The sequence below is a fragment of the Hemitrygon akajei genome, chromosome 1 (assembly GCF_048418815.1).
Source record: "Hemitrygon akajei chromosome 1, sHemAka1.3, whole genome shotgun sequence".
Classification (NCBI taxonomy): Eukaryota; Metazoa; Chordata; class Chondrichthyes; order Myliobatiformes; family Dasyatidae; genus Hemitrygon; species Hemitrygon akajei.
This window is the reverse complement of record NC_133124.1, coordinates 15,036,174-15,059,074: the sequence shown is the minus strand read 5'-3', so window position 1 is coordinate 15,059,074 and position 22,901 is coordinate 15,036,174. Positions and strand designations below refer to the sequence as shown.

General features: G+C 40.4%; 1 protein-coding gene across 1 annotated transcript in view; it reads right to left on the bottom strand.

The window, feature by feature from the left end:
* The window catches only part of rad21b (RAD21 cohesin complex component b), a 47,984-nt gene that overhangs the window by 12,473 nt on the left and 12,610 nt on the right, over nt 1-22,901 (bottom strand). The window contains exons 2-5 of the mRNA XM_073038350.1: nt 12,782-12,959; nt 11,916-12,045; nt 10,681-10,780; nt 4,370-4,476 (exon numbers count right to left, since the gene is read on the bottom strand). Of these exons, the coding sequence (XP_072894451.1) occupies nt 4,370-4,476; nt 10,681-10,780; nt 11,916-12,045; nt 12,782-12,925 (481 nt within the window). The 5' untranslated portion in view covers nt 12,926-12,959. The remainder of the gene's footprint in view (nt 1-4,369; nt 4,477-10,680; nt 10,781-11,915; nt 12,046-12,781; nt 12,960-22,901) is intronic.

Sequence of the window (22,901 nt, the reverse complement as noted above, 5' to 3'; positions counted from 1 at the left end):
AGCATACCAAAACAAAATTTTTGTTAAGCAGAAATGGTTCTGATGCTACATTTTGACTTTGTTCAATTTTTACTGTTGTAATAATGCAAGAATAAAACAGAGTGCCATACATAGTTCCGGCAACAGGCAGTGCCATTTTATACAAATCCCATTCCTAAGAACTGTCCATTTCCAGCTTCACTTGTTTTAATTATTGCCCATAATCAAACTAATGGAATATCTAATATATCCAGTCATTAATGATTACCATGAAACATTATTACCATATTAAAAATGCTCTGAGAACATATGGGAGAACTTGCATAAAATCAGATCTTAAACTGGGAAGCCAATGTACAGTGCTTCTCCTTGTAGATGCTGCCTGGCCTGCTGTGTTCCACCAGCATTTTGTGTGTGTTGTTTACATTATATGATACTCAGAAGTCTTTACATAGTGGATTTCAGCTAACATGGGCAACCTCGTTTTTGGAACGACACTTACGGTTCAGAAAGAAATCGAGAAAATAGCCAAAATTCCCTTCATTTATTTGGGACACCATGCTGCTTAATTAGGACAGAAGACTCTTGCCGAACAGGTTCAAACTATGCACTGTGTACCTTTAGATGCTACACCTTGCTTACAGCAGCATCAGTTGCATGTGCTTGTGTTCAAAAAGCAGTAAGATAACTACAATTTTAAAAATTATGTTTTTAATTCATTAACAGGGTGTGGGTGCCGCCAGCTAAGTCAGCATTGATTGCCCATCCCTAGTTGCCCTTGAGGTGCTGCTGCTGAGCTGCCTTCTTGAACTGATGCAGTCCCTGAGGTGTAGGTACACCCACAGCGCTGTTAGGGAGGGAATTCCATGACTTTGACCCAATGACAATGAAGGAATGGCAAAATGTTTCCAAGTCAGGATGGTAAGTGACTTGGGGGGGGGGGATTTCCAAGTGGTATTCCAAGGTATCTACTGTTTTCGTCCTTTGAGATAGTAGTGGTCATAGGTCTGGAAGGTGCTGCTTTAGGAACTTTGGTGTGCATCTTGTAGATAGTACACACTGCTGCGACTGTTTATCGAATATTTTGCTCATTACAGTATCAAGCTTTCAGGCTTGGAGACGTCAAAAACAGCTGAGAGTAATGAAATGATTTCACTACTTCAACAAGTTAGACAGTACAGTGAAAATGAAGAATTGGAGGATGCTATCATCAACACCATTGTATCAGTACATTATCAACATTACATCAATTTCTCTGTTGATAAGTATTCATACTAATGCATTTTTAAATTATTGGTACTGTTCAAAGTTTTCTGTATTTCATTTAAATACACCATTTGTTACTCAGTTTGTCTTCTTTTTAAAATACAGCTTTTAAGTATTTCCATGAAACTTCAACAATTTGGCACAGCTGCTTAATTGAGCTAATTTGTTTTAACCCATTAATTTCTTTGGGCATGGGCATTACTGCTAAGCCCAGAAATTACTGCATACCCTAGCAGAGTGGAGATACATCTCTACTCAAGGTGTTAGGCACCCCTTCCCTCCACTAGCCTGCATGTAACCCTTGGGCAAGGTGTAGCATCTATTTAGACTCTCAATCAGGGTCACATGAAACCCTGGGGGCAGGTGTTGGAATGGTCAGATGAGCAGCTGGTACATATCACAAGCCCTGGTTATGCAACCACAGACGTCAGGCAGACAATCTCTGAACAGTCTGATAATGGCTGCTTGGGTCACCCGTCTTGTAAAAATAACTTTGCCATATCTAATCTATTCAGGCCTTTTAACATTCGGAATGTTTCTATGAGATTTCCGCCCCCCCCCCCCCCCCCATTCTCCTGAACTCCAAGGAATACAGCCCAAGAGCTGCCAGACGTTCCTCATACCATTACCCTTTCATTCCTGGAATCATTCTCGTGAATCTTCTCTGAACCCTCTCCAATGTCAGTATATCCTTTCTACAATAAGGAGCCCAAAACTGCACACAATACTCCAAGTGTTGTCTCAGGAGTGCCTTATAGAGCCTCAACATCACATCCCTGCTCTTATATTCTGTAACTCTAAAAATGAATGCCAACATTGCACTTGCCTTCTTCACCAATGACTCAACCTGGAGGTTAACTCTTTATGGTATCTTAAACAAGTCCCTTTGCATCTCTGCATTTTGAATTCTCTCTCTGTCTAAATAATAGTCTGCTCATTTATTTCTTCCACCAAAGTGCATGACCATATCAGGACTTAGACCCAGTGACCATGAAGGAGGAGCAATGGATAACAAATCAGTATAGTGTGCAACTTGAGGACCTAGAGTTCTTGATGTTCCCACAAGACTAATGCCCATGTCAGGGATTTAAATGTTTCCCGGACGAATTAGCTCCGATCAGTGGAGAATCACTGACCTCATCCCTCTATGGTTAATCTGGTTAAATGTGTGGTCAAAGATGATTCCCAATGATAGCAGACTAATAGATGGCAATGCCTCTGAATGTCATGGCTAGATGGTTTGTCTCTCTCTGTTACAATGGTCACCACCTAACATTTTTGTAGTGTAAATGTTACTTGCCATTCTCAACTCATGCCTAAGTGCTGTCTTGCTGCATGCAGATAAGCTGTGAAGTTGCAAACATGATTGAACAATGTGCAACCTCAAGCAAACATCCCCATTTCAATCGTTATGAAACAGCTGAGGTCAGCTGGGTCTAAGATACTGCACTAAATACATCTGCAATTTTGTCCTGGGGATGAGATGATTCACCTTCATGAATGTGAGATATGACTCCAGCCACAAGATTTTTTTCCCTCGATATCCATCACTTCAATTTACCAAGGCCCCTTGAGGATACTTTATCAAATGCTGGCAGTCATTTTAACCTCACTGCTGGAATTCAGCTCTGATCCACGTTTGTAAAAGACAATGAAGACTGAAGATGATCAATTCAGGCAAACCTGGGCGCCAATGAGCAAATTTGTGGTGCCATTTGACTGTATTGCAACAATGCCTTCCACTACATTGTGAGTAGCATGGTGGTTAGCACAATACTTTACAGTACCAGCAACCTGAATACAATTCCTGCCCATTTCTACGCTCTCCCTATGACTGCATGGGCCTCCTCCAGATGCTTTGGTTTCTTCCCACATTCCAAAGACGTACCAATTGGTAAATTATTTGGTCATTGTAAACTGTCCCGTGATTAGGCAAGGGTTTTATTGGAAGTTGCTGAGTGGTGTGGCTCAAAGGGCCAGAAAGGCCTAGGTGCTGCATCTCAATCAATCCATCAATAGCCAGACTTGTTTTTCGCAAATAGGATACACTGTGTAGAAGCAAGTGTTGTACCTGCATAGCTAGAGGTTGCTAGCTTTGGAGTACAACTCTTCAGAATTGTAATAATGAACTCTGTTTTTTATGGCTGTAGGGTGTTCTACAATAATGGTGTTTTAACTGCATCAAGGCCTCAAGAATAATCAACATGTACTTTCCTTTAGTTATTGAACTGTAGACTTCCTGGGCCATCAAGCGGCACATTGCAACAACTTCATTTTAATTTTAGTTTAGCCAGAATCACTCAGCTCCAGGCTTTGTCACCTTTTATAAACATGGATCAGAGCTGAGTCCCAAAAAAGCAACAGAGACAACGTCATCAGACTTTCTTGTTTATTTTATGTAGGCTTCTACCTAACTTTAATAGAGCTGCCTTGCCCACAGTGGTTTGGAACATAGAATTCTGAAATTGTAATGTTTCATCTTTTATTTTTACATAGTCAAAATCACAGCCAAAAGCATTAACAACTTGTGGTTAACTTATTTCAGAAAAACAACTAACAATCATTTCAATGTTAAACAGAAACAGTAAGCCTACAGCACAATACAAGCCCTTTGGCCTACAATGCTGTGCTGAACACCTTACTGACAGTTGGCTGAAAATGCTATTATTAAGATGCAAACATGAGTGGGATAAAGAGCAGCAGCAATTAAAGCCTTAGCCATATGACAACACAATTCTGTGTGACAGATATAATCACGCGACTAATCTACTCACTCACAAGAGCACTCTTACCACAAATGTAATATTTTCCAAAATGGCAATTACAAATTAAAAATCTTCAAGTATTTAGAAAATAATTACTTACTGGCAACTGTAATTATTTGGTTCACAACTGAAATCACCTTGTGGTACATTAAGGAAGCAACTAATGAATAGCAGAAAAACTGATGGCTCTTCTTAGCTATCACTCAACAATTTTACTTAGCTGTTAACATAGTACACAACTGCCGAAATGCAAGGGACAAAATTTCTAAGTGACCAAGTAAAAGAAAAACGTATGCATGAGATTTGTCTGGATTTTTACAAACTTTTCTGGTGCAATAATGATAAAGTTCAGTTCTTACCAAAGTCATTATCCTGAATTAAAGTGATGTTACCCACTTCCTCTCTCATTGTGATTTCTTCCACTCTGCTCTGGTTCAGGGTAAACTGCTGAGCCACATCAATATCACTATAAAATAGATCATATTTATTTACCTCAGAGAAAACATTGAGAGTGAAAAAATATCAAATAGATAGGAGTCATAGAGAACATTGAAACAGGCCCTTTGCCCATCTAGTCTGTGCTGAACTGTTATTCTGCCTGTCCTCTCGACACGCACCTCATGAATACCTCTCTCAGGAATGTACTTATCCAAATTTCTCTTGAATGTCGAGTCAACAAACAAATGCCTATAGGATTTATAAAAATCAGGTTTCAAGTATTATAATTAATGTTTTCTCATAACTCTAGAAAAGCAATTCCTGAATTTACACGTCATTGCCCACCCAGACGTTCAGGTTTGGTAACTGTACCAGAAGAGTAAGCAGTAAATCAAAATACAGACAAAATCTGTTAATTCAGTATGCTTGGGATCTTGGTGGCTCTGAGATATTGAGAGATCTCATTCTCTTAATATACAAACACAGCTGTAGTTCATTTTTCCAAAGAAGATGTTATGTAGTAAAATTATCTAGCAAAACCAGTGGTTTAGGAAACAGGACCGGACAAGTTTCCCTGGTGTGACTATTAGATCGTTGTTTTTTAGGATCTCTGAATTTATGATGGGAACAAAGTACAAAAACAAATTTTTTTTCTTTGCATAATATTGTTATTTGGACAAAAAAAATTGACAGTGTTTAGTGGATAATTTTAGTTTTTTTAAATTATGCTGCACACGGTATGCAACTTAATTATTGCTTCAACTTTAAAGTCTTTCAATTTTTGTATTAAAAAACTGAAATTTGGGAGCTTCTCTACTGAACAATTTTATATTGTCACTTTAGGACTGCAAAAACATGGACACAATCCATAAAACTTGACACTAAAATACACTTGATCTTTGATATGCAATGGTACTATATCATATCCTAATCTTCCTTTACTGAAATATGCAATAGTCTTAACAAAACTAAGTTTTCATCTTTATACAAAAAAAATTAGCTTACATTTATTTTCAGTGTAAAGCAATTATTTTAAAATACATACTCAAAATGAGATAATCACTCTGGAGTAACACAGCTTCCCTTAGTAGGCAAATGATTAAAATCAATTAGAAGCAAAACCACTTTTGCAGCAAAATTCCTGGACTTCTCTAGTGCCTTTAACACCATCCAGCCCAAGATCTTAAGGCACAAACTAACGGAGATGGGAGTAGACTCTCACATGGTGGATTGGATAGTGGACTACTTGACAGATAGACTTCAGTATGTGCGGTTGGGAGACTGTAGGTCTGACACGGTGGTCAGCAGCACAGGAGCGCCGCAGGGGACCGTGCTCTCTCCGGTCCTGTTCACCCTGTACACATCAGACTTCCAATATAACTCGGAGTCCTGCCATGTGCAGAAGTTCACTGACGACACGGCCATAGTGGGGTGTGTCAGGAATGGACAGGAGGAGGAGTATAGGAAACTGATACAGGACTTTGTGATATGGTGCAACTCAAACTACCTGCGTCTCAATATCACCAAGACCAAGGAGATGGTGGTGGACTTTAGGAAATCTAGGCCTCATATGGAGCCAGTGATCATTAATGGAGAATGTGTGGAGCAGGTTAAGACCTACAAGTATCTGGGAGTACAGTTAGACGAGAAGCTAGACTGGACTGCCAACACAGATGCCTTGTGCAGGAAGGCACAGAGTCGACTGTACTTCCTTAGAAGGTTGGCCTCATTCAATGTCTGCAGTGAGATGCTGAAGATGTTCTATAGGTCAGTTGTGGAGAGCGCCCTCTTCTTTGTGGTGGCGTGTTGGGGAGGCAGCATTAAGAAGAGGGACGCCTCACGTCTTAATAAGCTGGTAAGGAAGGCGAAGTACTGGAGAGTATAACATCGGTAGCTGAGCGAAGGGTGCTGAGTAGGCTACGGTCAATTATGGAAAACCCTGAACATCCTCTACATAGCACCATCCAGAGACAGAGAAGCAGTTTCAGCGACAGGCTGCTATCGATGCAATGCTCCTCAGACAGGATGAAGAGGTCAATACTCCCCAATGCCATTAGGCTTTACAATTCAACCGCCAGGAGTAAGATATGTTAAAGTGCCGGGGTTGATTGTATTTAATGTATTTAAATAAACTACTTAAGAACTTTTTAAAAAGCTATTATTAATGCTTTTGATTTAGATGCATATCATATTTTTACTGAGTTAAGTATTGTATGTAATTAGTTTGCTACAACAAGTGTATGGGACATTGGAAAAAATGCTGAATTTCCCCATGGGGATGAATAAAGTATCTATCTATCTATCTACAACTTGAACTCTATCTGTGTGTCCCACAGTTAAATAAAATAGAAGAAAACTATTAAGTGTTTTGCTCCAAAAGGCTAAATAATTCCTTATATAAAGAAATAACATCAGAAGAGGTATACACTAAAGAGCATTTTGGGCCTGCACAAACATTCAACACAGTTTAATAGTTCCCTTCTCTTCACATCCCTAGATTCATCTGGCATTAATACATCTACCTCCACCTGAATATATTCAATGACTTGGGCTTCACTGTCTTTTCTAGTAGAGAATCTTATTAGGTTTCACCACTCTGGATGAAGCAATTTCACCTGATCTGAAATCTAAATGCCATACCCTGTATTGAGGGCATGACTCCTGGTGTGGACACTCCAAGTAAACATTTATTGTGCATTCTCACTTAACACTGAAAATGATCATTACCAATTTTGTAATGCCAGGTTTTCCTACAGTCTGTTGTGATGCTCATTATCAAGGTTTAGATTCTTGGCAAGATATTGGAGGACAATCGAGGAACTGGAAACAATAGCATTAAAAAATTAGAGTAAAAATCAACAATGCTGAGGTTGTGAACTGCCAAGTTCCTCTTAGTAAGCATCCTCAATAGTCTGTCCTGAAACCATGGCTAAGAAAGCTCACCACACCTCTACTTCCTCAAGAAGTTAGCTTTGACCCTCACCAATTTTTAATCAATGCACCATAGAAAGGATCCAATCTGGACAAATCACAACTACTCTGCATGTAACCACAAGAAACTGCGGAGTTGTGGATGTAGCTCAGCATATCACAGAAATCAGTCTTACTTCCATGAATTGTGGTTATATTTCACACTGCCTCAGTATCGAAGTTTTAAGTAGACAATAATCATGATCAGAGCACAAGGCCGACCCACTTCAAACAATCTCTTCTTTCCCCTATTCCCATCAGGTAAAAGATACAAAAGCCCAAAAATGCATACTACCAGACTCAAGAACAGTTTCTATCCTGCTGTTATAAGGCTATTTAGAAGATAAGACCATATTTAATAAGTCCCGCGTACAATAAGATGGACTCGACCTTATAATCTATCGTGTAATGACCTTGTATATTACTGTCTACCTGCACTGCACTTTCTCTGGAACTGAACACTCTTGTTTTACCTTGTACAACCTCAAAGCAGTGTGTAATAAATTCAACTCAGTACATAGAGACATAAAAAAAACCTACAGCACAATACAGGCCTTTCAACCCACAAAGCTATGCCAAACATGAAATTACCTAGGGTTACCTCTAGCCTTTATTTTGCTGACCCCAATGTACCTGTCCAGGAGTCTCTTAAAAGACCCTATCATATCCGCCTCCACCACCGTCGCTGGCAGCCTATTCCACACACTCACTGCTCTGTGTAAAAAAAACTTCCCCGACATCTCCTCAGTACCTACTTCTAAGCACCTTAAAACTGTGCCTCTCATGTTAGCCACTTCAGCCCTGGGAAAAAGCCTTTGACTATCCACACGATCAATGTCTCTCATCATCTTATACACCTTTATCAGGTCACCTCTCATCCCGAGTTCAATCAAGCTATTCTCAGAAGGAATGCTCCCCAATCCAGGCAAAATCCTTGTAAATCTCATCTGCACCCTTCCTATGGTTTCCACATCCTTCCTATAGTGAGGCAACCAGAACTGAGCACAGTACTCAAAGTGGGATCTGACCAGGGTCCTATATAGCTGTAACATTACCTCTCAGCACCGAAACTCAGCCCCACGATTGATGAAGGCCAATGCACCGTATGCTTTCTTAACCACAGAGTCGACCTGTGCAGCTGCTTTGAGTGTCCGATGGACTCAGACCCCAAGATCCCTCTGATCCTCCACACTGCCAAGAGTCTTAACATTAATACTATATTCTGCCATCATATTTAACTTTCCAAATTGAACCACCTCACACTTAGCTGGGTTGAACTCCACCTGCCACTTCTCAGCTCAGTTTTGCATCCTTTCAATGTCCTGCTATAACTTCTGACAGCCCTCCACGCTATCCACAACACCCCCAACCTTTGTGTCATTAGCAAATTTACTAACCCTTCCCTCCACTTCCTCATCCAGATCATTTATAAAAATCACGAAGAGTAGGGGTCCCAGAACAGATCCCTGAGGCACACCACTGATGACCAACCTCCATGTAGAATATGACTCGCCTACAACCACTCTTTGCCTTCTGTGGGCAAGCCAGTTCTGTATCCACAAAGCAACGTCCCCTTGGATCCCATGATTCCTTACTTGCTCAATAAGCCTTGCATGGGGTACCGTGTCAAATGCCTTGCTGAAATCCATATATACTACATCTACTGCTCTACCTTCAATGTGTTTAGTCACACCCTTAAAAAATTCAATCAGGCTCCTAAAGCATGACCTGCCTTTGACAAAGCCATGCAGACTATTCCTAATCATATTATGCCGCTCCAAATGTTCATAAATCCTGCCTCTCAGGATCTTCTCTATCAACTTACCAACCACTGAAGTAAGACTCACTGGTCCATGTGACAATAATAAATCTATTTACAATTTGCGTTGCAGTTTGAGTTGCAGAGCTCAGGGGGAAAAAACCAATTCAATTACTAAATTATGCATTTTGAAGATTTGAAATGGCTTATAATTTGTAAATTTTATCAGATCCTCAAAATGAACAATGAGTTCTTTCTATTAGACATTTGGGTATCGTCTCAATATCCTATAGCAAGAACAGTTGGTTGATCTTTCTCAATTCACTTTCTCTGCCTAAAATGACAAGGGGGCATGATATCATTTACAGCTTTTCCATTTTGCTTTCCTTCAAGTGAATTCAAAATACAGGTTGAGCACCCCCTATCCACAATGCTTTGGGGGGGGGGGTGTGTTTCAAATTTCGGGAATCTTTTCATATTTTGGAATATTTGCACCTATATAATGAGCTAGCTTGGGGATGGGATGCAAGCCTAAACACAAAATTCATTTACAATACATTTTCAGTTTATACATATATCCTTAATATTTTAAATAATTTTGCATGTGTATACTGAACCATCAGAAAGGTATGCTTTCTACCTCACATGCACAGGTGGCTGCTTGTGATCACTATCACCCCTGACTGAATTTATGTGCAAAGCAGTCTTTGTCTTACACTTGTCAGCACACACATACTGATGCAGCTGTTCAGCCTATTACATCTTTATCTGCAACAATCTTGACAAGCCCAATGAGTTTCTCTGCTGTGTCATGATCAGCAGATGTTTTATCACCACAAATCTTTCAAAAAATTAATGCCATGCCTTTTCTTAAATTTCTGCAACCAGCCTGCTGAATATTTACAATTGCCTTCAATTGTCTGTTCGTTGTGATAGATCACTGCTTGTTTCACGATTAGCATACCATTAAGCGTCATATATTCACTCAGATGCTGACGAATCCACTCTTTCAATAGACGATCAAAATCTTCATTTCTCACTTACTGCACTGTTTTTCTATTTTTTCATTAACTTCTGTTCATTACATATGTGAGGTCATTTCTCAGAACTGTCTATGGCACACTGAACCTTCCCAACGCCTTGTAGCATTTTCTATTTGTGATTCACATCAGTGCTCAAAACATTTGAGGCTTTTGGGTTTTGTTATTTCAGAGAAGGAGTGCTCAACCTGTATCACATCTCAAGCTTCACAAAGTAATTAGTGGAATGTTTTACAATTAAGCCAGGAATCTTGGCTGAATTTTAACTCAAGCACAATTATTCCATACCATCTAAAACAAATTGCTGCATCTTTTGTTTCCTTTAATCTATTCTGCCCAATCTGACAACCAAATTTTAATGTTAAGATTATTCCCGACTATGACGTTCTCTTGAGTCATGATCAGTTCTCAAATGTTTTGTGTGATATCTAGGAAATGATCTTAAAAAATTTTGAGCACTTACTCTAAGTCTGGTAGTGGTTGGTCAAAATCATGAAATTCTTCGGGCAAGGTGATAGCATTGTATGCAGCTTCTCGGTTCTCTTCTGGAAGATCTACCACACCTATAAAGCATATAAAATGTAAATAAGTTTGGAAAATATCCATTTATAATTTCAGCATTGTTACTGCACATGAAATGAGAAAAGTGAAACTAGAAAGGGTATGCCAAAGTATCACAGGGCCACCATTACCAGATTGAAGATGAGCTCCAAATGTGACCCGTGACTGAATGAATCATAATGTACAATTAGACAATAGTATTGAATGCATATTCATTAGGCAATTTTATAGTTTCAGTTCAAAATTACACAATTAGAAATTTGAATATGATTTGAGCCTGTCTGTCTTCTGAGATCGAACCACATTGACTCTGTAACTCCAAACTGAAGCTTCTCAGTCTGGCCTCAGCAGCCACGTGCATCAATAATGAAAACACTGAAATCATGTTAATCACAGAAGAGTCAAACTGCTGAAGGAATTTTCACATATGATTGTTAACTTTACTAAGTCTGCTTGCTCCATTTCTGGAATGCAGCAAAGAACAAAAAAAAAAGTGCTGCCGTTCTAAACTTACATATGGTATAAATTTTAAGAAAAGTTTAGTTTGAACCTCCAAAGTGAAAGTTTTGCAATTAGCATGATGATAAAATGTGGCAATTATTTTAGACTGTAAATTATAAAAGCAGGTATGGGCTTTCTAATTTTCTCTCTTCAGTTTGAAGACAATAAACAAAGTCTCAGACACATTCCTACATTCTGCATCAATTTTACTCAATGTATTAGAATGTGAAATGTTGATATCATTGGGTACGCCATAACTAATAGCTTAAAAAGCAGCTGTTCAGAATAATTGACAATGGCAGCAATTCACATTCTACCACAATGCCAACAAATAACAGGACACACAAAAGCCTCAGCAATTCAACTTAAGCCTGGCAGTTTTTTTTTGTCTTATCTCCATTTGTAAAGAATTAATATTGCACCAATGGATCACTCTTTGATCTATCTATATTAAATGAGAACCAATTAATAAATATACAGCAAGAAGCAAACCAGTTTAAAATTTTATAAGCTGCCTCTCCAAGGTTCTAATGTGTAATCCTGTCATTTCTAAATACAACTATTTCTTTTGTGTTCCGTCCTTTACTTTTTAAGATACCAGAAACATTATTAGTATGCAAATAAAGTATATTCTACCTGGACGAAAAGCCATTTTAATCTTTATGAAGGCTTCATTGCAGTCTGCCAAAAGATATTTGGCTTTTCTGTGATAAATCCTTACCACACCGAGCAAAAGATGCCCAGAGGTCCGCAAGGCCATCTTGACCTGGAAAACAGAGCATAAAAAACTGACACTAACAATTTTTCCAAATTATCAAGCACCAAATCTATCGATTTCTGAAACAATGGGATGTATAAGATAAAAATGCTTTAAAACAATTAAAACTAGTCTATCAAAACAATCTTTATCTTAAAGTGAAATTTATTATCAAATTGTCACCGTCTGCTACCCTAAATGTTTTCTTGCAAACATTCACGATAGATCAAAGAAATGCAACAGAAAAAAAAATTATTCAAACTGTTACTCAGCTGAATTAGGTTTTCATAACAATGTTGACTTAATATGAGATTAAACCACTGTCATTTCTAAATTCTATACAGTAACTGCTCAGTTACCCAGCACTTCACAAATTTTCACATTCTGTGGATGGAGTACTAGGGAGAGACAAAACAGACTGTGCCAGGGTAGCTAGAGGGATTGACAGTACTGAAGAAATGGCTAGCTGAGCTCAGGCTACCCTTTCAAATGATCCACCTGTCAGAGAACTCCGCTTTTAGTGCAGGGGAATTATGGAGTCCTGGTAGACAATATAGGTGGACGTTAATACAGATTTTGGAAGTCCTACATTGAAGCACTTGGTCCATGCACTCTAGGTGTAAGCAAAGAATTAAGTTACCTGAACAGGCAGCGTACATGTACCATATGCTACAATGTAGACAGCGGAGATCAGCATTTACAAAAAAGCATGTTAATAATTCCTTTCAAATATTGGCTGAATTACCTTCGGGGAAATAATGCTTTCCACGCTGCTCTCCAGATTACATTCAAATACATGGGCTTTCGTCAGCTTCTTGTCCCAATGAGCTGCAAGCCAAATTTTGGCAAGCGGTCCCCTTTTACTCAACACAAAGTGAGCGTAGAACATCTTGCGTGATCACTTGCAGCACAAGATCATAAATCTAGATAAAAGTAAAATATCAAAAACTTGTCAAGAACAGATTTACTCCATATTACAATGCAAATATTTCACCCCAATGTCCCCATCCTAAATTCAAGTGCTAGTGTTCATAAAAACAATGCAGGAAAAACTATTCAAAATGTTCACAAAAATAAACAATGTTTGCCAGAACAGTACTTAGTAGATTACTATGCGCAAAGCAGAAAACATTAACCATTCAACTTAAATTTTTATCAATGGTAAACAAGTCACATAAGGATTCACAATATCTTATTTTGAAGAAATTACACATAGATATCATAGAGAAGTGATCTCAAAATAATAAACTGAAAATAGGCATAACCATCTTTTGTTTTGGCACATTTAAAACAAATGGCAAACTTCTGGTAAACAAATTAATTTCAGAGTCAAAAACATATCTCCAGAAATTTTCTTTGAACCCATTCAACCATTTACTTTCAAACTACACTCCCTGGTTGGAGTCCCTCAGACAAGGGAAACAAATTCCATGCATATTTTGACAATGCCACTTATTCTTCTAAACGTTTAGAAGAGTTAAGAGTAAAACTCTAATAAGTAATTTGAATTACTCGGCATCTGGCAGGATATTACCAGTACTCCTTATAAACTAACTGCCTCATCTCTAACATACTCCTTAAGAACACAAGAAAATAGCTGTAGACTGCCAAGCCTGCATGATCAATAGCTAATCAATGGGTCTTCAACTCCTCATTTGCCACTTCCCTTAATTCTTCCAACTTTTAAATATAAGCATATCCAAATGATCCCATTAAAATCACATGCTCCCAATTGCTACACTGCCTTTAAACTCATGGGGATTCTCACTCCTCAAGCTCCTTTTTGCCAGGAGTCTGTCTGCTACCTTCCCTTCATACTCAGCTCACAAACTTGCTTTAAACTCACCTGGTTAACTGGCAAATTTATATAACTGCGGAAATCTAAATTAAATGAAAAACATACAGAAAAATACCTTAATTCTGTTGTAATTACTTTTTGCTCATTTGATACAAAAATCACTACCACTAGGAAGGTGAAAAAAGCCCACTTATGGGGCAAAAAAAAGTCTAATTGGCAATGTAGGTGTAGTTAGTGCTGTCAAGAGAGACAGTTGGAGACAAAGAAGGATTAAATATATTTATTCTGCTTTTGAAGAATTTAAGCAGGATATGTAAGGTATGAAAAAAAACAAATAGAATACTAACTATAGGCAAGAGCTGAGTGTGATGGAAACATCCAGAATACAATAAATATGTGACAAGAGCACATAGAATAAAAACATCTGAAAAAGTCCTATGAAATTTAATTCAGAATTAATACTGGTAGCAGAAGAAGCCAACTTAGCTCATAATGGAAGTGATGTACAGACTCTCTAATTGGGATCCCACAGTATGGCAGCATTAACAGTTAGAAATAATGGGGACTTAGCAAAAAGGCAATGATAATCATTGGTCATTTAAAACTATTTATAAACTGCAAAAATAGGTTCACAAAGATAGCTTGATTGTATTGGTAGTTGCACATCCTCCTCCCCGCAACACACACACTGCTAATTCCAGAGACACTGCAGGAGCTCCACAGTGCCGGTGACTTTTAAACCAAACACACTGATATTACCTTCATTGCTGAGGTCTATTTTAACCAAGTGAACCCAAAGACAGTCCTGCCTGAATTCTACCAGCATATTCATTTCTCTACCAGAGGTAAAAATACACGAGACTTGGTTTATACTAGCATAGCAGGTGCCTACAAATCCCACATTGGCCTCTCAGATCACTTATCTGTAATGTTAATTCCAGCAAACGGTCAAACCAGTTCTGAAGGTGGTGAAATCCTGACCTGAGGGTGCAATCTCTGCACTGCAAGACTGCTTTGATAATAAGAACTGGAGAATATTCAGGGAGGTTGCTACCTATGGCAACCATGTTAACATCAAGGAATATGTGGATTCTGTGACCAGCTAAATTAGAGAAGTGTTCTGAGGTTGCTACTATCACAAAACACATCCCAGTGAGGGCAAATCAGAAGCCATGGCTTACAGCAGAGGTCTGTGCCAGGCTGAGGGATCGTGATGCTGCTTTTAAATCGGGATGCAACAGCTCTCAGGGAAGCAGGAACTGTGCTTTCCCACTCCATCAGAGAATTTACAGACATTCTCAGAGTTTACAGCCATTTCTGCAATACCAGAGACACGCAGCACGTGGCAAGGAATTCAGAGGATTACAGTCTACAAGCCTACCCTGCTCATCAGTGAACATAAGAAATAGTTAAGAAACAGTAGGCCATCTGGCCTGTTGAGCCTGCTCCACCATTCACTAAGATCATGGCTGATCTGACCATGGACTCATCTCCACCTATCTGCCTTTTCCCCATAACCCTCAATTCCCCTACTATGCAAAAAATCTATCCAACCTCGTCTTAAATATATTTACTGAGGTAGCCTCCACTGCTTCATTTAGCAGAAAATTCCACAGATTCACCACTCTTTGGGAAAAACACACTCATCTCCGTCCTAAATTTACTCCCCCGAATCTTAAGGCTATGTCCCCCAATTCTAGTCTCATCTACCAGTGGAAACAACTTTCCTGCCTCTATCTTATCTATTCCTTTCATAATTATATATGTTTCTATAAGTTCTCCTCTCATTCGTCTGAATTCCAGTGAGTACAGTCCCAGTGTAATATTAAAAAGTTAGCATCTCGTAGGTTGCTTGTGACCCTGGCTATTTTTTGTAAGGGTCGTATCAGCTATGAGCTTGAGAAAAAGAGTATAGATGCACAAATGTTTTCCCATAAAATAAGCTAAGTGGGTGACATCATCCTTGGTATGCAATCTGCGCTTAATTTTGGTTTTGCTTAGGGTAACTTGTATCATTGCTTGATTAATTGCTGTGAGAAACCTATTGTGCCTTGTATTCCTAATGGGACCTGCAAGATAAGCATAAAAAAGTGGCTATTTCCAAGCAGCAATTAAAACTGTTAAACGAATAATTTATAACTGATAACTTTAACAATACTCATCTGTAGAGAAACTAAGGGGGGGGTGAACCCACATCTATCTGTGTATGTGACTGCATGATATAAAAAGAACTGTATTTGCTTCAGGAGACAGAGACCCTCGAAGCAGCCTCCGAGGGAGAGTGCTTAAGGAGGGTTCTCTCGAGTAACTTGCTAACAAAGAGTTAAAGTTACTTTCACTGTAGTATGTGGTGTCTTTGCATCGGGTAGATCGAAAGAAGTTTACAGCAATTTGGCGAGCCAGCCAGGAGCTCAAGACGAGGTACATCCATAAAGACGGTGTCAGTGGTTGACTCTGTGGCAACGACCTGAGGTGGATGGGCCCACAAGGTAAGATTTAACTCGATCCTTCTCATTAGTCGACCACTTTGGTGACCCTTTTGTCTGACGGGTGACCCTCTGACGAGCTCCTGAAGAATCACAGTTAAACTACCCAAGTACTACAGTAACTAAGAGGGTGCGGTTAGAGTCCTCAAAACTTTGAAGTATAGTGGATAATATTGTTTGAAAGTGCCTGTCTCAGACACCCTGCCTTAGACCGGTTGTTAAGAGGGGAAATCCCCCACGCGAAGGTCAGGACCCTGAAGTGGGTGCAACACAGCACTAGGTTAAAAAAGGGTGAATAATTTGAATTCTGAAATGGTTCAGAACCTTGATAAATCAGGATCTAATACACCTTTATTTAAACTTTATAAAGACAACCTGGGGGATGAAAATGATTTTTGCAGACTGTCGGCGTCAGTGAATCAAAAACTAGGGAATGAGATATAGCCACTAGGTGTCAGCTGGGATCTGGATAAATGTACCAAAGCAGAGGAAGTGCTGTGGAAACAGGTCTGCAGAAAGGTGAAAAATATTAATGTCGACAGGGAGAAAGACATGAAAGGAAAGAGAAGCGGGGAAATAAAAGTGGTGATCGCAAAGGTAAAGCGGAGGTACCTCCTGACATGTTTGGTTTGCCCCTGTTGTTTCAAAATGGTGATAAGGACGAAACTGAGGAGGATTGGATGATCCACCCCACCGCTCCCATATACCCCCGATCCCACGTACCTCTCAAAAGGACACAACAACCCCACCCCAGGAACAGTACTGTGACCCTGTAGCAACACAGACCAGGAGTCAATCAAAACAGAACAACCACCCTTAGCACGCGTTAGGGTTACAGGATGCTACCTCTGTGGCGCCTCTGATCACTGGCAAGGGGAATGTCCCTATCGCCAATGACAGTCCAGGCCCCTGGGTCAGCAGCGACCATTCACTGCCCATAACCCATTTTCTACCTGACTAGTTGATCAGCCGGATACTGGCTTGATGTTCCCTGTCCTCCCTGTCCCTGAAGAAGAGCACATATTGAACCTACTAGTGGAAGGCAACAGTATCCCCTTTTTGCTCGATACTGGAGCAACTACCGTAGATTCCGGACTACAGAGCGCACCTGATTAAAAGCCGCTGGCTCTAATTTTAGAAATAAAATCAATTTTTTACTTGTACAGGCCGCACCGGATTTTCGGCCGCAGGTGTCCCACGTTGTAATATGAGATATTTACACAGAAAGATATTACACGTGAGGATTTTTTAACTTTTAATTAAATCCATATGGTAACAAATATATATTGCAAATGCTTTTTTTCGAACCGTGCCTGTAATACGGCTACTTTTAAATATACATACGTATCGGTAACACAAATTACGTTGCATATACTTTTTTACTGAACAGCACGAACAACATTCCAATATCTCCTAGCGACTGGTAAAAATATATATACTGCAGCCTACCAGGAAAAGTTATTGATCGCCTTTAACTTAAAAGCAGCGTTTTCGCTCGGGTCTAATGAGCTCGGCTAATGTGCTCGGGTCTGATGTGCTCGGGTCTAATGAGCTCGCGTAACGCGATCGGGTCTAATGAGCTCGGCTAATGTGCTCGGGTCTGATGAGCTCGCGTAACGCGATCGGGTCTAATGAGCTCGGCTAATGTGCTCGGGTCTGATGAGCTCGCGTAACGCGATCGGGTCTAATGAGCTCGGCTAATGTGCTCGGGTCTGATGAGCTCACGTAACACGATCGGGTCTAATGAGCTCGGCTAATGTGCTCGGGTCTGATGAGCTCGCGTAATGCGATCGGGTCTAATCGGGTCTAATGAGCTCGGCTAATGTGCTCGGGTCTGATGAGCTCGCGTAACGCGATCGGGTCTAATGAGCTCGGCTAATGTGCTCGGGTCTGATGAGCTCGCGTAACGCGATCGGGTCTAATCGGGTCTAATGAGCTCGGTTAATGTGCTCAGGTCTGATGAGCTCGCGTAACGCGATCGGGTCTAATCGGGTCTAATGAGCTCGGCTAATGTGCTCGGGTCTGATGAGCTCGCGTAACGCGATCGGGTCTAATGAGCTCGGCTAATGTGCTCGGGTCTGATGAGCTCGCGTAACGCGATCGGGTCTAATGAGCTCGGCTAATGTGCTCGGGTCTGATGTGCTCGCGTAATGCCCCCACCTTCCCGTTTATCGCAAACCGGTATTTTTCCCACAAGACGCGGCGAAACCGGGTGTGACGTCATAGCATCCCGGGATGTAGTACAGAAAACAAATATAGTTAAAACACTTCTAACTTTAACTAACAAATGAATTACTAAGCGAAAATATTATAAACTAAGTAACTGCCATAAAGGCAGCACAATGCTTTTCTTCGAGTGTTTTCCATGTTGATGAGGGTGAGTACAAATGACTGATTTACAATAATTTAATTGTGAAAGTGCGCTTGATTTATCGTACAATTTCATTGGACCTCTGTGAACTACTCATCAATTTTATTGGTCTACTGTTACGAGGCAAAATGTTTACGAGGCGGCATGAAAAAAAACCATGTATTAGCCGCTCTGGATTAAAGGCCGCAGAGTTCAAAGCTGTTCAAAATGTGGGAAAAAAGTAGCGGCTTATAATCCGGAATCTACGGTACATCAACGCTTGAATCTTCCTGTATCAATCAACATGGTTTCAGGATGTCAGACACCTCAGTGACTCTGAGTGGTTTAATGGGCCAAGAAAAATCCTACCCACTGACGAAACCCCTACGAGTCAAATTTGGGGACCAACGGAGTAACAATTCAGTTCACCCAAACCCCAGATCTCGGAGTTAACCTAGCAGGGAGAACCCTGCTGTGCTCCCTCATTAGTGGTCCTGACTCCAGAAGGACTTTTTTGGGTCTACCATTCTCCTCAGTGGTGGGCTGTAGACCTTCAGTCCGGAGATTTTGACCCACCCCTGCAGGTGCCTGACCCAAATGCAACACTGGGAATGACCCATCAGGGGTCTCACAGGAATCAGAAACCCAGTATGCCCCCTTTGTGGGCAGCATGGTCAGCATTACTGTTCTGGAGACATAAAGGGTAAAGAGGGAGCAGCATTATTAGTTCAGGTGCCTACTGAGATACGGAGTCAGTTGGGTCTTGTGTCTCTCCCCCCCCCCCCCCCCACCCCCCACATAACTTTGTCAGTGGCTGTGGGACACAAGCCAAAGGAGTTAGGGTTTCTAACCTGCCGACTGCAGGAACAGGCAGCCCCAAGCCTCCTTGGAACTCCCCAGATGTTACCAGATGGAATTTTGACTTATTACCTTATCCCTTTTTCGGTAACAGGCTGAGTCCATTGTCACCAGTCTCACCGTCTCGCCTCGGATGAGCCAGCCCTGACTTATGGGCTGCATCAAAGGTTGAGGTAGGACTAACCTCTGTGGCCCCAGTGCAAATTCAAGTGAAACAGGGAGTACAGCTGCCCCCCATTCCACAATACACCCTTCTGAAGGATGCTGTTGACAGTGTCACTTCCCTGGTGTACTCCTTTTGCAAACAGGGTATCTTGGTCCCTTGCCAATCACCTTGTAACACCCTTTTCTACCCGTCCCCAAACCTGGATAGACAAGAGTGGTGCCTGGTACAAGATTTATGGAAGATAAATGAAACAGTTGAACCTTTACATCCTGTCATCCCCAACCCCGCCACCATTCTTAGTAATGTCCCTGTGGTGGGTCAACGATTGGAACAATCCAATTAAAGGATAAAGTGAGAATAATGGAGCATGTGAAAGGCCCTGCCCCGATGAAAGCTACAATTATTAGTAAGCAATGCAGTGGTTTAATTATTGAAATACATACGTTTCTTTAGTGTTTTATATGCAGAGAAAGGTAAAATATATACTATATACTAAGACAAATGTCTGACTACCTGACGCTAAATAATACCAGAGTATCTGTTCTGACTTGCATACAAATCCAACTTAAAGACAGACTCAGGAACAGAACTCATTTGTAACCCGGGGACTGCCTATATGTAGAAAGATGCAAACAGACCCTCAAGCAGGAACAAACGAAAAACATTACTGTTGAAATGGTAAGAGACTGCTAAAAGATTAGCTTTTAATCGTTACATGTATATAAAATCACCCAGTGAAGAATATATTATGCATTAAATCACTGAGGATTGTTCTGGGTAGCCTGCAAGTGTCACCACGCTTCCAACGTAACAAGCCCACTACTCACAAAGCCTAACAGTACGTCTTTGAAATGTGGAAAGAAACCGGAGCACCTGCACAAAGATGATACTGATTTTTTTTGGACTGGACTGGAGAGTGTCTTTGGAACTCTTGCACAAAGGAGATGGAAGCAGAAGTTTTAATATTTTTAATGACAGAGATAGTTGGAACATCATTACCATAAGAGCACAGGAATGTAAATTTGTAGTTACCGACAGATAAACTGGACTTTTCTGTTAAGTTGACAAAGTGAGTTTGAGAGAGCCAGTGATCTATTTCTGCTCTTAATCCTTATATCAAGGAGATGTGACAACTAAGAAAAGGAAATTAAACTAGGAAAAGGAAACTAATGGCATTGTTCATTTAGAGGTTTTAAATACAAGAACATAAGAAATAGGAGCAGTAGGCAATCTGGCCCGTCGAGCCTGTTCCGCCATTCAATTAGATCATGGCTGATCTAGCCATAGTCTCATCTCTACCCACCTGACTTTTCCCCATAACCCTTAATTCCCCAAATATCACAAATATATATGAAATGATTATATAAAAATAACTATTCTAAAATACTTCCTGAATAATGATCAAAGGGAAATGATCAAGAAAACAAGGATTCTATTAAGTAATGTGGCCTCACAATGCAAAAAGCAGATGACCAAAATTTAAATGATCAGTGCAACAAAATTTAAAGGCAGTTAATGTACTGACTTTTCAAAAGGAGCAATCTATCCAATCCAGTGTTATCATTTCCCTTATCCTCATCCTTCCTCTGAAAATATGGAGTTCTTTTCAAATTATGCGTTATTTTGCACTTAAATGCACTCTATATGGTTCAGGCAAGTGGGGAAACATCAGCCTTAGACGGCAGCCGCCTTGGAGAAGAAAAACTCTGATTTTAAACCTCCGCTGCCTTGCGGCCATTCCCACCCATGGGAAAGGCTTCGGGAGTAAATCCCGAGGAAGAAATCCAGAGCCAGGGTTCCTAAGGCAGTTTGATGTAGATTACAACTTCACTCTGGCAACCTCTGTGACAACACTGGTGCCAAGCTGTATTGGTGCTTGCCCTTCACTTGGACTACATGTCACGTACACCCAACCCTGTAAAATTATCAACAGCAATAGAACACACCTGGAGTCTGGTTTTGCTGTTAACAAAACACTACTTTATTAGTGACTACATCATATAGTAACTTAAACCAGGTAAATCAAGAGTTAACGGTGTTATGCATATATAGGTGTAAATGTATAAATCCCCAAACTTCTTTAAGCTTAGGTGGTAAGTGATGTCTTACAATGGTATGTAAGAAAAGTTCAGTTCAAATGCACAGGTTAATTAATGCAAGACGTTTGTAATCCAAAGGTGAATGTTGTGAGAAGGCAATTACGTCAATATTCCATAGATTCCACGACAGCAATACAAAATAACAAAAGCAGTAGGTTTTATCTCCACTCCACACACGAAGTATCACCAACAGTGATCTTCAACGAATATCCTTTCAACACAAGTAGTACCACACCCGAATTCAGCTACGGGACATCTCAAAGTGGTGGCCACAAGATACTCAAACTGAATCCACGTATGGATTATCACCAACAGTAGCTTATCACAAAGGGAACCATCTTCAAGGGTCCCACCACCCAGGCAAGGGTCGACACACCGGTCGATTCCACGAGGTTATCCCAATCACACACAACATGATAGCCACTTATCCAGTTCCACAACATACGAAATAACTCCAACAGTGATTTGCCACGGGGTGCCTTTCTTCAGTGAACTAACACAACCAGACAAAGGGTAAACACACAAATGGTATTCACAAACGTTTTCCCCTCACCAGAGAACCCACTCCTGTGGATTAACTAAGTGACAATCACACTTTTGTAGCCAAATGGAATCAAACTCACCCTTACGGGCTACTTGGAGACAGTCCAAACAGTGGTCTCTTTGTCACTAAGTTTCTTCTGTTTCAAACCTTCCTCTCTTCTCCTCTCTCTGCAAAACTTCTATTTGCAGAAACTTGTGAGAGTCATTTATCAATACTCTGGATCGATCTCAACTCACCCCTTTTGGGCTACTGAAAGTTTAAACCAGCGACCGACTTACTGGTGTCTTTCATTGACCGAATCCATCTTGACTCTAACTGCGTGTGCCTGCTTGTCCTTGTATATTCAAAACAAGCTTCAGAGAAACCATAACATCGATTGTCCATCAAATAACACCACCTCTCTCTTGAGCAGCTCAAACAGTGTCCAGAAGTCAGACTCATTCTTTTGGCGTTTTAAAGTGACAGTCCACGGAATAAATGAACCCTAGGGGTACATGACATACATCAGAGACGTGGAGAGGGGGAACCCGCTGCATGGGCAACAGCCGGTTCTTCAAATCTTCC